Here is a 15836-nt window from a genome sequence, read left to right as displayed (position 1 = left end):
AAGAGCAGTTCTTACCCCAGCTGGGTTGTACAAGTGGAGTGTGGCTGGTCTCTCTTTGTTTTAGCTCACTAAGGTGTGAATATTGATGCTCTCCTGCTTGTATTCTGGGAATAAAGTGGTCTCCAGAGCATGGCAGCCTCATCTACTTTCTTGCCTCCTACAGTCTTGCTGCTCTGCACTGACTGAAGGTGTCAAACCCTGCCTTGGGTCAATGGACAAGTGTGGAAGACCAGAAGTGGGAGTCTGCTGGGCAGGGTGTGAAAACACTTGGTACTGACACTCCTACCCTCTGTTCAGGTTTGGAATCAAGCAACATCTGCACAAAACCCTCTCTGTGTCCATGTTTTGGTTTCACCCCCACCAATCCAGCCCCTCACAGCCACTCCCTCCTCCCAGTGGGATCTGGGAGAGAATCAGAAGGGTGAAAGCTGAGATAAGTGTGGGCTGAGATAAGGACAGTTTAATAGGAAAGCAAAAGTTGTGCCCACAAGCAAAGCAAACCAAGGAATTCATTCCCACTTGCCATGGTTGGGCAGGTGTTCAGCCATCCCTGGGAGAGCAGCACCCTGGCACATGTAAGAGGGACTTGGGAAAACAAACACCATCACTCTGGATGTCCCCTCCTTTCTCCTTCTTCCCCCACTTTACACACTGAGCATGATGTCATGGTCTGGAATGTCCCTGTGGGTCACCTGTCCTGGCTGTGTCTCCTCACAGCCTCTCACACCCCCCCAGCCCTCCCCAGGGTGGCTGTACAAGGAGCAGAAAAGGCCTTGGCTCTGGGTAAGTCCTGCCCAGCAATAACAAAAACATCTGTATTATCAACCCTGTGTCCAGCACAAACCCAGAACATGGCAAAAACCCCATACCAACCACTGGGGAAGTAAATTAACTCTACCCCAGCTGAACCAGCACAGTCCATCTACTGAAAGCACCAGAAAAATCTCAGTCCCATACTAGTGATCATCATTCAGCACTGAACACCAAGGAAATACCAATACGGGGATACCTGTTAGAAAGAAAAAAGTTGCAAAAAATATGCTTTGCTCTAACCCATGCTGCTAAGACTGTAATTTTCCAACCTGCTCAGCTCCCATCCACAGCCTTTCTGAGGGGACTGACCCAAAAGCTGCAGGCAGACTGAAGTGCCTGGTGAATTCTCTTTGCCTCCTCCTGAATGACAACCACGATGCAAAGCCCATCACAGTGACAAGATGCTGGTCTTACTTTTTGTCATTCAATCACCCCATCATTTCTGGCAGCACTGTCTCCTCTGACTGCAAAGAAAAGGCACAAGTACAAGAGTCTCTTAGTAAAACATTAATCTCAGATCACAGATTTATTTTATGGATTTGCAACACAGCCCATATTACAAACATTGTCTGGGAACATTTACAAGAATAAATAAGATGGACTCGCAGTTGTAAAAAAAAGATTACACTTCACTGTAATGTACAGTCAAAAAATATATCTGATATTCATTGACTTGACATTATTTACCTTCCTTCTTTTAAGCTAGAAAGACACTGAATGCACAGTGTTGAGAGTTTTGTATTTATATTTTTTTCCTTTTTTTTTTTTCATACGTGCTTTATCTATCAAACATCCAAACTGTACAAGTGAGTTTACCCAGGAATCCAGAAAGGCCAAAGGGGGGGAAGATGGGGCGGCATCGCAACAGCAGAGACTGGCTCTCATGCAGCACTCCTCCCTGCTGGAGAACACATCCAGGGGCCTGGGATGGGACACTGCTGAGCCAGGGGCAGCCACAGCACGGCTGTGTGACGTGGTGACAAGTCTGGCAACAAAATGCTGGGGCATTTTGATTTCCACAGTGTTGGCGTGGGGAGGGAGGAGGTTAAATCAGCAGGGGAGTGAATTTTGTCCCCTTGGTTAGTCAGGGGGGTTAAAGGATGTGTTAAGGATGCAGCTCAAACTTTTGGCATAGAAGTACAGTGTTTAAGTGCTGGCAATGCAAGAAAGGGCTGGAGGGGTGATGAGAGGGTAATTCCAGTTCTGCTCCAGGTACATGGAAGTCCAGCACATGAATCCTGGTTCAACTGTCAGCAACGTGAAAACCTGACCAGCCTTTGTCCCGGGGAGTCTTGTCAGAGCACCTAAATTCAGGAAAGCTTGTGAAGTGCTGGTCCCACTCCCACTTCCATCCCCCCAAAACGCCCTTCTTTCCATAACTTTGCACAAATAAGATTTCCTGGAGGTCCCTGTTGAAAGATGATGTACTCACACAAGGAAATCAGTCTCCACAGTGCAACACTCCCGAGGGGTCTCACACAGTCTCGCCAACAGTAACGTTTCAGGGGAACAGATCTCCACTGAAACACTCCTTCTGGGACAAAGTGCCCTCCCTGAAGTAACCACCACACTGCTGGATACCTACATATGAAGTATCAGGAGCAGTCCCAAAGGGACATCAAGAGCAAACCTTCACCTTGTAACAAGCACATCCTTCCTCCAGACAGAGTGACATGGACTTGCTCACATTTATACTGCTTAGAAACAGCTCAGGCTGAATTGAGTTCCAAGAAAACAACATTTTAGTTTGCTCTTTTCCCATTTCATTATTTTTTTTTTATTATTATTATTTTTTATTTTTTTTGCCCCCAGGAAACACTATGGGAATACCAGCATCTGGCATTCAGTCTGCTGCATTAGTTTGTTTTTTAAGGCTCAGGTTGAAAACACAATAGTGGTGAAAAATCTGCTGCATGCACTGGGGCGAGGATGGAAAAGACTAATTTAGACCTCCCACGTTTTTACAAACTGAAAAAGCTGCCAGGTTTTCACAATTCTGCTAATCCAACATCAACCTGTAGGATAGTCTGAGGTTATTTTTTACAAGGGAAACTTTTAAAATAGTTTAACACAGCAAATACAGATTATAGACTAGAGGTCACTGGAAGTCAGCAACCAAATTACAAGTTTTTGTAATTTTTTTTCTTTCCATCACACTCTATACCACCAGGATTTGGTCTCGGTGTATGAAAACATATGATTCTGCTTGACAGTTTGAGCAAATTGTACATTCTTCAAGTATGTATATGAGGGAGATGACTGCTACCTTTTCCAAGTCAATGAGCAGATAATACATGATGGATTTTCCTAGTGGCCCTTGCCAAAAACTGCAGAAATTGGGCTTTGCTTGCTATGCTGTTGGCTCACCCTGGAGGAAAGAAGAGCTGTAGGTATTTTTGGGAACAGGGAAAGAAAGAGCACTTGCATTTAAATTGTATATTATGTATGCATGGCTATAGAAGACTGCAATCTAAATAAACAGGAGCACAGGATGGTTAACAGAATCCTTATTACTCATGTCTGTCTCTCTGACTTTTAATTCTCTGGCTTTCCCCGTTTCTGCTCCAGTGTCTGGGCAGGGGAGCTGTGGTGGTTTGTTCTACCCTCACACAGCAGGTATATGGAATTTTTGACCCAAAGGCCGTGGTTATGCTGAATAACTTTTGCCACTTTAACCATATGGCCCCCCTTTATTTTCTTAAAAATCTGGGGCTGACTGACTCTTTTTACACTTAAGACAAATGAAAGACTCTCAAATGAAAACACAGCAGTTTCACACCAAAGTTCTTGAGACGCCCCTTGCACCGGCTGGAGGGATCACAAAAATTAACTGTGCTACCAACGTAATGGAGTTGACTGCTCACATTTATTACAGGACAGTGAAGTTCTCCAAGTGGAACTTTGCCACCACATTGCACACCCAGGACCGTGCCAGGACTGTGCACTGCTCTGTGACGACTCACTAAAAATCCTGCAGGTGTGACAGGCAGAGGCACCTCGTATTTGAAGATTCCTCTCTCAAGTGAATCTCCTTTTATCTCTGTCCCTCAGGATTTATTCTCTCTGTCACCCTCTGAGTGCTCCATCTCCACAGCACGGAATGTGGCATTACCTGTTTTTTATGATCCTGGCAGGAACTCGGAAGAGTAAGAAAGATAAAGAGCAGCTGTGCAAGAGTGAGAGAGAGAGCAAGGTGCAAATTCCTCCCTGTTTCAGGATCCATTTAATCTGCCTTCTCCTCCAAAGCTGGGTTTCTCCCAAAGGAGATTTCTCCTCCTTTCCTCCTCTCCCAGATGGCAACTGGTTTAAGTGTCTTCTGAACCACCTGCTGCAGGAGCCTCTCTCCTTCTCTGACTCTACAGCACAAGAGCAGTGACCAGCAATCTCTGCCTTGAGATTCCCAAAGGAAATCCCACAAACTGCTGCTAAAGGGCCTGTGAAAAGTAAATGGAAAAGCCAGTCTAGCATCTAGAGGCTCAAATCTACAACTGTGGGGTCTATGTTGCCACTGGACTTTTTTTTCCCAGGGTGTTTACAGCTCCAGAATAAAAGGTTGGAAACTACTGACACACAAATACAGGCTGCTGCAGGGAACAGCTGTTCTTTGGGGTTCCCTCCTCTGCTCTGTGGAGTTACATGGACCAGAATGATTTGAGGTCACAGGTATCTCCCAAAATATCTATCTGCCTTTCAGGAATTCTCTGGACATTCTTCAGATGTGTGTGCAGGTGGACAAGACAAGGGGATGGAAACTGCAGGTTATCTCGGGGGTAAAGGCCACACAAAGTCACACCTTTTCAGTGCATGTAAAAACCTTTCAGTGTTAGTCAACTGCCTGCTGCTGCTGGACCAAACTGGACAACTCTAGCTCACAAAAATGGCTAAAATGTGAATAAATCAAGAGGGACCCACTGTTGCATGGCAAAAGCAGACATAACTCTGTGCAACCTTGCTGAAGAATACCAAATTAAAGGGCTTCCTACTAATCATAGCCCAGGAAAGGAACTTCCCTGCTCAGAGAACACAGGTTATTCCAACCTGCAAACATACACAACCCAGCACATCCCCATCTGCCTGTTTGCTATCAGAGGTCCTGATTCAGGATATTCTGATAAACAAATACCTCAAGTCTATTTACAGCAGTTCAAACACTTTTTACCTTACCTTCAAAGAAGAAAAAAAAAATCAAACCAAACCAAAAGAGCCAGCATAGGACATCAGTCCTGCACAGATCTTAATTAAAAAAAAGATACAGACCCAAACCCCACCACCAAGCAAACATAAAACCAAAAAAAGAAAAGATTCTTAAGGCCTACTGTATCTTTTAGGGGTTTTGGTCTATCTCCCATCTAGAAAACTCTTTCTTCTCCAGCAGCCAGCTTAGATAGCTCTGGAATTCACTGTTTCAGTTACATCCCATACTAATTTCAGATGTTAGTTACTCTCTGTATGACATAGTCACACCTGACCCACGCTTCTTTCCCTATTTCTAGTACCTTGTATTTCAGACCAAACCTTACACCAGTCCTGTGCTATCATAAACTGCTCCCTCACCCCTGAAGGATGACTGAATAAGTTTATGTTCATTATGTCCATTCAAATGTGGATATTTGAATGGGCAATATGATATTTTTCCAGCTTAAAATTCAATCACTTGAAGGAATTCATCTTTTCTACTGCACATTATCACTTTCCATCCACAGCAGGGGATGCTTAGGCTGGAAAGCTCACCCTGACTATTAATCTTTCCAGGAGTGAGAAAACCTCCTTTATCTCATCTCATCTCATCTCATTTCATAATTTCTCTCCTTCCCCGCAAAAACAAACCCATCACCCATAATCATGCTTCAAACACATTACCTGCTCTGCCATGGGCTGCTCTCTAGGGTTTAAACAACTTCAAGGTAATAAAGTTATTTAAAGCCAGCTCGTCCTCTCTTTCCACACAATTCCCTTCATCATTAATTCACACTCAGCATATATGCACTGTGTGCAGCAAGGAACAGCAGGAATATCCCAGAGACAACACACACTGGAGCTGGGTTGGTCCCCCAAAAGCACCAAAACTGCAGGAACTTTTATCAGTGTCCGCTGAGCACCCTCCCACACATGGACATGAGGGTTCAGACACGCAGCTGAGTGGCCGCAGAACAAGCTGTGATTAACAGCTGGGCTGTGGTAACCAGCACTTGCATTTAACTCCTACAAAATGTAAAATTTAGCTTTAACATCTTCCCCTGCACTTCATGCCAACATCACCTGGCGTTTGCAGAGGGCCAAAAGCGCACCTGACTTGCCGTGGACCAGCCTGATACAGGGACTTCTGACCCTTTAGCAGCATTTTCCATACCATAAAACACAGTCAATCCTACCTCAGGACCTTAAACAACTCCACTGCAAGTGCTGTTCTGCTCTGCTCATCCCACAGCTCCTTCTCTCCATGCACACATCCCTCCTGCAGGCTTAATTCTCTTTTTTTAATCCACTTTCCTTCCTGCTACTGTTAAGCCTGAATTAGGTCCTATACTTCACATCTCATCCTATTTCTTTACCATTCTGTTCCTTTTATCCTGGTTGTCACTCTCAGTGCTTCCACCAGTCTTTCCCCCTCCTATATCATGAAGGAGACCTTACCCTGTGCTACTTTCCATGTAAAATTAACAGAATACTAAATGCTAATTAATATTTCCATAGTATCCACAGGGAGTGATTCCCTCTGGCTTTCTGGAGTCAGCAGTCACAAACACTTTGCTGACTTGTAGCTTCTTCCTACGTGGGCATTTGCTCAAAAATCCCATTCTGGGATCAGAATTCCCTCATCTTTACTAATAGCTCCCAACTCCTGACCTACACTGTTCCATCCAGCCACCTGTAATGAAAACACCAATATAAGGCCATTTTTATCTCATAGCTTTGCTTTGTCTTCTATTCTTTTTTCCCTGCAGAATTGTTTGTGTTGCTTAGTTGCATAAGGAAAAAAACCCAGCAATTCAAACTAGCAGCCTGTCCCAGGAGATGCCAGACACCCACCTCCAGCCCCATTTGGAACTAAAGGGGATTTCATGATTTCAGGCAACAGAAAGGACCAACTAGAAGCAGAGCAGGGGCTCCTGTGAGGGAGTTCTCACCAACACTTTACAGCACATCAGGGAGGATGTGGTTCATGACATTAAAGCCAAGAATCCAAAGCTCCTTAGAAAGAATCCAGGCTAGGAGGTTCAGCATCCCGTGAACCCCTTCATCTGCTTATCAGGAAGAGGATTATTGCAGTTCCAAGCACCCTTCCCTGGACTGGTGCAGCTCCCGGTGGATGGAAACTGTGGTGAGGTACCTGTGTGAGCTGAGAGCTGCTTTGGTCAGCTCCCATTTTCATCCCTCACTGCCAAGGCAGTTTGTCTATTGAAGAAATAATGATCATGAAGTGAAGCCTTTTGAACTTACAGACAGAAGTAGCAAAATGTGTTGAACTTGTCACACATTGAGAGCACAGAGCTCCCAGCACAGCCTCTGAGAATTTACCTGAGGGTGGAAAATACAGGGTGGTAAGAAAGTGGAGTTTCCTTAAACTCTTCCCTTCAATCTATCTTTTAGAAAGTCTGAATTTAAAGAAACCTACATCCCAGAATCTAATTTACACAGAGAGCAACCTCATATCCAGCACCCTCCAGATAAATAAATGGCTAAATTCAAATACTAATTATAGTAAGGCCTTGTTCTTTCAATTATTTTTTTTTTCTCCAAGATTACCCTGCAGACCTTAGTGATTAACTACTTAAACACACTCTTTCAGAAAAGCAATTTCTTAGCTGCTACGAAATCAGAGCGAGACCCAGAGCCATGGTAAAACACATCTGGTGTTTGTTTGGGAGCAGGAGAGTTGCACAGGCATTTTTTGCAGGATGAAACAAAAGCTGTTTTGCTTAAGAAGAGAAGTTGCTGTGCTGGGCTAACACTTCTCCTTACATGTGTCAGAACAGGTTTCTGTGTATGTACATCACCTTTCCTACAGCTCCAATGGGTTCCCATTTTAAAGCTTGTAGGGCTCGGAAATAGCGAGGAAATCTTGCCAAAACCCAATTTTAAGAACCTTCAGCTTTTAAACTCTTGAGCAGGAACCTTCTTTGCTCTCTGTTTGCACAGTGCCTAGTTCAGCAGGGTCCTGTTGTGACTAGGGGTCCTAAGTTCTACAGCAATACAAATAATAAATAAAAACCAGTAATACATAGCATATGAGCAATAATACCTACTTTATACCCTGTTTCTTTTTTGTTTTTTTTTTCAAAGACACACTGCACCCCAGCAAATACTCGAAAAATGTGGTAACAAAGTTACCGAAGTTGCAAGACAAACTGCAATCTGTTTGATGCAAATATTTAACCTTAAGGTTCAAGTGGCTGGGAAACTCATCAGTGGCATTGCTTCACCAGCACCCAGAGGAACACAGAGCAGAGAGGTGGAACCGGTTCATGCACAGCCCTGGGAGTGGAGCAGAAACTGGGAGGAAACATTTGTGTGGAGGCAGTGAATCCACGAACAGCTGCTCATCTCCACCATCTATTTTCATGCTTAAAGGGACTACGTGTGGGAAGAGAATTCCAGCGTTGTTTTTCTTCTGTGTTGGCCTTTTCATTTGGAAAAAACAAATAAAAAAGGAAAGAGATAAGGTAGACAAACCGTAATGAAATATTTCATGTATCCCCTATGGCTATCTCATTTTTCCCAAATGACTGCTGCACAAAATTAAAAAATGAAAAGATTGGGATTCAAGAACAAAATTATAAATTAAAAAGGAGACATTTAAAAGAGAATTTCCTAAGGGTTTCATTCCTTCCCCACTCTGCAGCAAGCAGAGCAAAAATACAATCCAAAAGAGGAGAGAAGAAGTCAGAGGGGATTAGAAAGTCCAGTCTTTCAGCCTGTCTCCCATTTTGCTAATTTTTACAGTAGGTTATTTAAGAAGCAGTAGATGTTCCAATAGAAAGCAGGCAGCAGCACACACAGGCATCATCTCCTCCTTCCAGCGAGGTCTGTGCAACCTCAGTCTCTTGCTCCAGGAAGGAGAGGTTTTCCTTCCCACACTTGTTACTGCCTTCCAGTGTGGGAGAGGGGAGAAGCGCCTGCCAGAGATTGGGGTCTGGCACATCCGAGGGTCCCCTCCCTCCTCTGGGCTAAAAGGAACTCAAGTATTCCAGTGCAACCTCATATACAAATTTATACTGTTCCTGCAAGAGAGGACAGAAAGAAATGGCATTAGGATATGGGTGAATTCTTCAGAGCCTTGTTCTACAAGCAAAAATACCTCCTCTCCCTTTCTTATTCCCTTTGGCAGGACCAGGCAAACATTGATTGCCTTTTTATGTGATCCTGAACAAGCCCTGCTAGGAGATGGTATCATCAATGGAAGAGAGAAGCATTCAGAGACAGCCCCAGTATGGGCTATTCATTATTCACCTCCACACGTTGCTTTTGAGGCACGAACTCAGCGTGATCGATGGAGATGATTGAATTCAGGACAGTTTAATCTCCTGGGCTGCAGGGAGCAAGGCCTGGGGTTTGGGCTGCTCTCCCTCCCTGGTTTCAAGGCATGTCACAGCATTCAGCACCACAGGCTGTGTGCATGGACAGGAGGACAGATCCCACCCCTTCCCACAGCCACGGTGCCAGCTCCTTGGGGTCTGACCTCCTGGAGCCAGCTGGGCACGGGAGGCAGTGTTCATCATTTTGCCAGGGCAGCCTTTCTGCTCAAAGAGAGAAGCAGGAGGACTCACTGCACATGCTAAAACAGAAGCCATTATAATTCTGATGGCTTCATGTTCTCATTCACTTTGATTCACCCTGAACGAAGCCACGACAATTTTCTACCTATCCTAAAGGCCCTGGAACGTGCTGGGAGGGGAAACACACAGGAAAAAAAAAGCTTACCAGTGACTCCACCATGTTGGATTTGTTATTCCGTAGTGTTTTCACTATGTGGAACACATCGATGATGTTCTGCTGTTGGATCATCTCACACACGCTGCAGATGGCACAGAAGGTGCCGCTGCGTCCCCCTCCGTTCCTGGGGGCACAGAAGAGAGGGGAAGGGGAAGCTGGTAGGGCTGAGGGACAGAGAGAACAACTCCCCCAGGGACACTAAGGAAGTCTGTAACTGGTCATGGACATTCAAGGGTTTTTGTGTACCTAAAGGGGTTCCAAAAGAGCTGGAGAGGGACTTTGGACAAGGGCATGAAGTGACAGGACAAGGGGGAATGGCTTCCCACTGCCAGAGGGCATATTGGGAAAGGAATTCTTCCCTGTGAGGGTGGGGAGGCCTTTGCACAGGTTGCCCAGAGAAGCTGTGGCTGCCCCATCCCTGGAAGTGTCCAAGGTCAGGTTGGACAGGGCTTGGAGTAACCTGGGCCAGTGGAAGGTGTCCCTGCCCGTGGCAGGGGGTGGAGTGATGTGGTCTTTGCAGTGCTTTCCAACCCAAACCATTCCATGATTCTATGAAAGTGGAGACCTTCAGGGCAGGAGACAGGGATGGAAGGGTTAAAGGATTCCTGGCAGTGGTGGGCAGGGAAGCCCAGGGACTGCAGTGCTGCTCCTCAGTGCTCAGAGCAGCTCTGTGGGCAGAGCTGGGCACACGGCAGTGCTGCTTCGGGTCTGCCTGGGCTCCAGTCAGAGACCCACCCACACAACAGGACCTAGCAGAGCTTTCTGAGCTACTCCTCACCCCAACCAGCAGCACAATATTCAACCTGAAGTGCATTACAAACGTAATTGCACTTCACTTTCCCGAGCTGAGGTCTGGTAAACCACCAAAACTCCAGACCCACGATCGGCGCTCTTCAGAGAGCACCGTGTGAGGTTACAGACACTTCCAGTCCTACTTACAGGCAGTGGACAACAGTCCGGCCATCCCTGCCATCGTACTGCTCCTGCCACTTCTCCAGCCTCCGGACCACCTTGAGCAGGGAGCGTTTGGAGGGAGGGGTGTCCCTGTAGGCCGGCCAGCCGATGTACTGCAGGTGCTGCACGATGCGATAGCCGTCCTGGGGCTGCAACAAAGGGCACGGGAGTGGCACACACTCAGGGCAGCAGGGCAGGAGGGACAGGGACAGGGGAAAGCAGGGAGCACTGGTTACACGGCCTCCAGTGCTGTGTCCAGGTCTGGGCCCCTCAGTTTAGGAAGGATGTTGAGGGGCTGGAGTGTGTCCAGAGAAAGGCAGCAAGGGTGGGGAAGGGACTGGAGCACAAGTGGTGTGAGGAGAGGCTGAGGGAGCTGGAGTTGTTCAGTCTGAAGAAGAGGAGGCTCAGGGGAGACCTCCTCACTCTACAACTCCCTGACTGGAGGGTGTATCCAGGTGGGGGTCAGTCTCTTCTTCCAGGAACCAGCAGTAGGACAAGAGGGCACAGCCTCGAGCTGCACCAGGGGAGGTTTAGGCTGGACATTAGGAAGAAATTCTTTACAGAGGGAGTGATCAGACATTGGAATGGGCTGCCCAGTGAGGTGATGGGGTCACCATCCCTGGAGGTGTTTAAGAACAGACTGGATGAGGCATCAGTGCCATGGTCTGGGTGACAAAGTGGTGTTGGGTCAAAGGTTGCTCTCCATGATCTCTGAGGTCTTTTCCAGCCTAGTAAATTCTACGTTTCTGTGCTTCTGTCATCTTCCCCTCTGGAGCTCCTATCACCACTGTTAACATCCTCCACACCCTGGGTATCTGATACAGTGTGGAAACAAGGACTTTTCCATACTCTGGATAAAAAATATGACTTCAGATATTACAGAGCCAGGCAGGATCTAGGATCCCTTGTTTGGTTTCCAGAATAAAGTTTCATCAGACTGTATGAACAGATTAAATAGACCAAATGTCTCTCTCCTGTGCTGGAAATAAGTTGTGTCATAAGAAGCAAAGGCAGCCCTCAGAAATTCTCTGGGCACTGTGGAGGGAAAGGATCCTCACAGAGATGTTGGCAGTGGCCAGTGGTGCTGAACACAGATGGGTGCAGAGGGCTGTGAGTTCACAGCACCCACCCTGCCAGCCATGGACCAGCTCCGTCCTGAGAGTCACAGAGCCTCAGTCTGACCACCTTTATGACTCAAAGGCTCTCCCTGGTTCAGAGGGAATTGGCTTGGGATACAGGACAATGTCTAATAGCTAACTGATTAATCAATTTGTGTAGCTGGACACGAGATTCCCTCTTCAGTGCCACTGTTGAACTGCTGCACAGGCTCTGAACACACAGACACCACTGTGTTAAACTGCTTGGAAATGTAATTTGTGGAGCCTGCTTCCATTTCTGACTAGAAAAAAATGAAAAAGGAACAACAAAGGAAACATAATCAATCTGGGAAAACAACTAATGAGAGAAAAATCCTGCACTGCAGCCCTGAAGTTGGATTGCCAGGGCCCAGCACACAGATAAACTTTGTTTCTATCATTTCAGCAGTCCTGGGGCTGAGGGATCCAGACAAAGAGTTGCTTACAGAAATGGCAGTTGCTTATTTATAGGGAAGACAGTGGCAATTGGGAATCCCAGTCTAGCCAGTAAACATTGCATCTGTCTTCAGAGCCGCTGCTGAGTAGTTGACAGATGGAGAGCTGCTGACACTACCTCACTTTATTTCCTACAATACTGATGCTTCTATATTGGCTGCTAAGTGATGAATTGTTCTCAAATACACACAGAAAAATGCTCACCACTTAAATACAGATTTTCAGCTCATATCATCCACTTTCTACTTTCAGCCAAGAGTCTTTTAGCAATACAGACTGATTAAATGTTAATTAAAGGAAGCAGCTGCAGTGGAATTTCGTTCCTAGGTGAGAGATTCAGCACCTCTAAAACCACAGGTCTTGGCTCTGCCTCTTCCTCCTGCCAAAATGCATTTTTGAGAATAACTGGGGAATGTGGTGTTTCAGGGATCTTACCCTGGCCATGTTGCAGATCCGGAATATCCGGTTGATGATGTCTTCATCAATGTCTGCTGAGACAAACTCCACCTGAATGGGGCCATAACAACAGGATGTCTTCTCTGGCCAGTACTGCATGCAGAGCTGCAGAAAACAGGACAAGAAACAGAAAGCATCTTAATTATTAACAAGGAAATGCACATTCAGTCTTTTTTTTTTTTTTTGATTTATAACCAGCTCAAAATCCAGCGCCAATCTTGTATTACATGTCTTTGTTCACAGGAGACCTCATTCTAGCTGTAAAAAGTTTTTATACCATGAATATGAAAAAAAGAGTGTATTTTAGAACCTTGACTTTTTTCCCCTTTATTTTTGTATGAACACAATTTGGAACACAATTTGGAACTGATCGAATTCTGGAGTCTAAAGGTGAAGAAAAGGTGGTTGACAACTGAAGCTTATGTAGGGGTAGAGATTTAAAATGAACACTAAAAGATTAGTGTCTGCAGATAAATTTAATAAGAACCACAGAGGTTTGGTGTTAATGAGGAAACAGTACAGGCACCATGAAAATTAATCTTAATTCAAACAAACTGGAGTTTCTTTTTTCTGTGAGATGAACTTTTTAGCTTTGTGACTCTACCAGTGAGCAGGGCAGGGAGAATTAGTTTGTCCTGAGAGCAAGAAGAGCAGCTCTGGTTTCAGGGTGAATCTCTGAAGTTTGTGAAGCAGGTTGGAAGTCTTTTCCTTGTGCTGATATTACAGAACTGAAAGGACAAAAAAGATCCTATGCACACAAATTACAATGTAAGTATTCAAAATCCATCTGGAAATAGATTATGGGGAAAAAATATTTTGCATGAGATCTCATTAGCAGTTTCTGCTGAGATTGTGTTTCTTTCTGTTTTTCTTTCTTCCTATTTTTAAGTGTAATTTTTCAGAAGTTTTGAAACCCCCAGATGCTCATTTGAACTTGATCTCGAGCTTTTTCAAGTTCAATCACTGCCAGAAACAACGTCAAGTGTGTGAATGCTACTGCATTAATTCTGCACTCCTTTGATCATACAGGATTGAAATTGGGTGGGATATTCACACAATCTTAGGCATCTTTGCCCTTGTTAGTTTTTCAAGATTAAGCAAGCCAACCAAGACCACACAAGCAAGTCCTTTGAAGGGTGTCTTTACTCTTCATTCAGACTTTCAAGCTGCTTAGTGATCTCCTCTCAAAGAATCTGCCCAATAGGCAGGAGATGTGAGCTGAGCAGGAGCTCCAGGAAACAACCTCAAGGTGCAGCAGAAAGCAGAAAAAGATTAAACATTTCCTTAATATTAAAAATCTGCTTTTCCTAGAGCAGGTCTGTGAATGGCCACACTTCATGAAAGACATTGAGGGGTGTGAGAGTGTCCAGGGAAGGGAAGGGAGCTGGGGAAGGGGCTGGAGCAGCAGGAGCAGCTGAGGGAGCTGGGGGGGCTCAGCCTGGAGAAAAGGAGGCTCAGGGGGGACCTTCTGGCTCTGCAACTCCCTGACAGGAGGGGGGAGCTGGAGGGGTCAGGCTCTGCTCCCAGGGAACAAGGGACAGGAGGAGAGGGAACGGCCTCAAGCTGTGCCACGGGAGGTTTAGACTGGATATTGGGAACATTTCTTCACAGAAAGGGTGTTTGAACATTGAACAGGCTGCTCAGGGCAGTGGTGGAGTCCCCATCCCTGAAGAGATTTAAAAGCTGTGTAGATGGGGCCCTTGGGGACATGGTTTAGTGGTGGCCTTGGCAGTGCTGGGGGAACAGTTGGACTCAATGGTCTCAGAGGTCTTTTCCACCTTAAATGATTCCATGACATCAAACTGTCACACCTTGTCCTGATAGCTCATAAAATACAAACTTTAAAGTCATCCTTAACTCCCACCAGTGCCACCTGGGTGTTCCAGCACTGGCTGCAGTCTCCAGCTGGTGACCCTGTGCTACAGGAACTGTCAAAGTGACTTTTCTGCACTGCCAAATCCCCCTTTCTGTGCCTACAGGGTACATCAGAAAAACAAAACTTTGCTAGCAAAAAACAAAGCAAGAAAAAGCCTTGTGCAGAAAGATAGTCACAAGAACAGCACTGGCTGAGGCTGATAGGTTTGTGTTTTCCAAGAACCCAGTCTGAGAAAGCGTGTCATTTCCAGAAAAAGCTGTGTTTTCCTTTGAAGTGTCAGGGAAAAAAAGAAAAAGATGAAATTTGCCTCTGGATTCAATGCCAAGATGCAGAATCAAGGAGAGTAGACTGGAGAGGAGGCAGCAAATGCAGAGGATCTCAGGGTGGTAGATCACAGGGTGGTAGGACTCTGAAGGTCACCAAGCAGAGCTCTCCCCGTGGCTGGGAATGGAATCCCACAGCACCCACTCCAATGGGAGATCCCCTCCAGGAATGGGGGGATTGGTTTCTCCACCACCATCAAAAAAAGAGACCAATAATTTTGCTGCCTTCAAGTGTGGTAAGACAGAGAAGAGACAAATCAAAAATTAATCCATGAAGTGCCAGCTACTTAAGGGTTCCTCTCCTCTCCTGTAACAAGTGCTGTAATGGATGAATTAGCCATGCCAAATGTACTCTTCACACAAATTGCATGATTATGCCTTTCTGAAAGCTGTTATCTTCTGCCACTCACTGGCAAGGTGGCTGGAGACACCAGCACAGGAGGAATGGCAGCAGCTCCTCCCCAGCAGGCTCCAATCCTGAAAATGATGGTGTGCTTAGCAGCCAAAAACCAACTTATGCATGGAATTAAAAAGAAAAAATAAAAATACAAAGCACTGTGATCTTCTGGAGAACCTGTGCAAAACACACTTCTCAGTATTACAGAATTGCACTGGAAATCTCAGGGGAAGGATCCTTCAAATTATTTCAGCTCCCTTGGGTTCATTCTCCTGGAAATGCCATGGGAATGGGCAAGCATGAAGCACACTGGGAATGTGGCAGGGAACGTTTTTCTGAACCAAAGGCAGACAAAAATATGAAAGGGGACAGGAAAGGGAAGGAAGTGAGTTTGGGAGGAAAACTTCAGCCCAAACCCACAAAGTATTTATGTAATATATAAAATACTTACATAAAACTTTATTATACTTTTAAATATATAAATTTTTAAT

General features: G+C 45.5%; 1 protein-coding gene across 1 annotated transcript in view; it reads right to left on the bottom strand.

Annotated features, from left to right (window-relative positions):
• Nucleotides 1–1307: 1307 nt before the first annotated feature.
• PTPRT (protein tyrosine phosphatase receptor type T) overlaps nucleotides 1308–15836 on the bottom strand; it is a 282106-nt gene continuing 267577 nt past the window's right edge. The window contains exons 28-31 of the mRNA XM_039382339.1: nucleotides 12729–12854; nucleotides 10687–10850; nucleotides 9736–9871; nucleotides 1308–9035 (exon numbers count right to left, since the gene is read on the bottom strand). Of these exons, the coding sequence (XP_039238273.1) occupies nucleotides 8982–9035; nucleotides 9736–9871; nucleotides 10687–10850; nucleotides 12729–12854 (480 nt within the window). The 3' untranslated portion in view covers nucleotides 1308–8981. The remainder of the gene's footprint in view (nucleotides 9036–9735; nucleotides 9872–10686; nucleotides 10851–12728; nucleotides 12855–15836) is intronic.

The sequence above is a fragment of the Pipra filicauda genome, unplaced genomic scaffold (genome assembly GCF_003945595.2).
Source record: "Pipra filicauda isolate LSUMZ 115617 unplaced genomic scaffold, ASM394559v2 scaffold265_size1292809_pilon, whole genome shotgun sequence".
Lineage (NCBI taxonomy): Eukaryota > Metazoa > Chordata > Aves > Passeriformes > Pipridae > Pipra > Pipra filicauda.
Note: the sequence above shows the minus strand (reverse complement) of the source record. Positions and strands in the feature narration are given on the sequence as shown.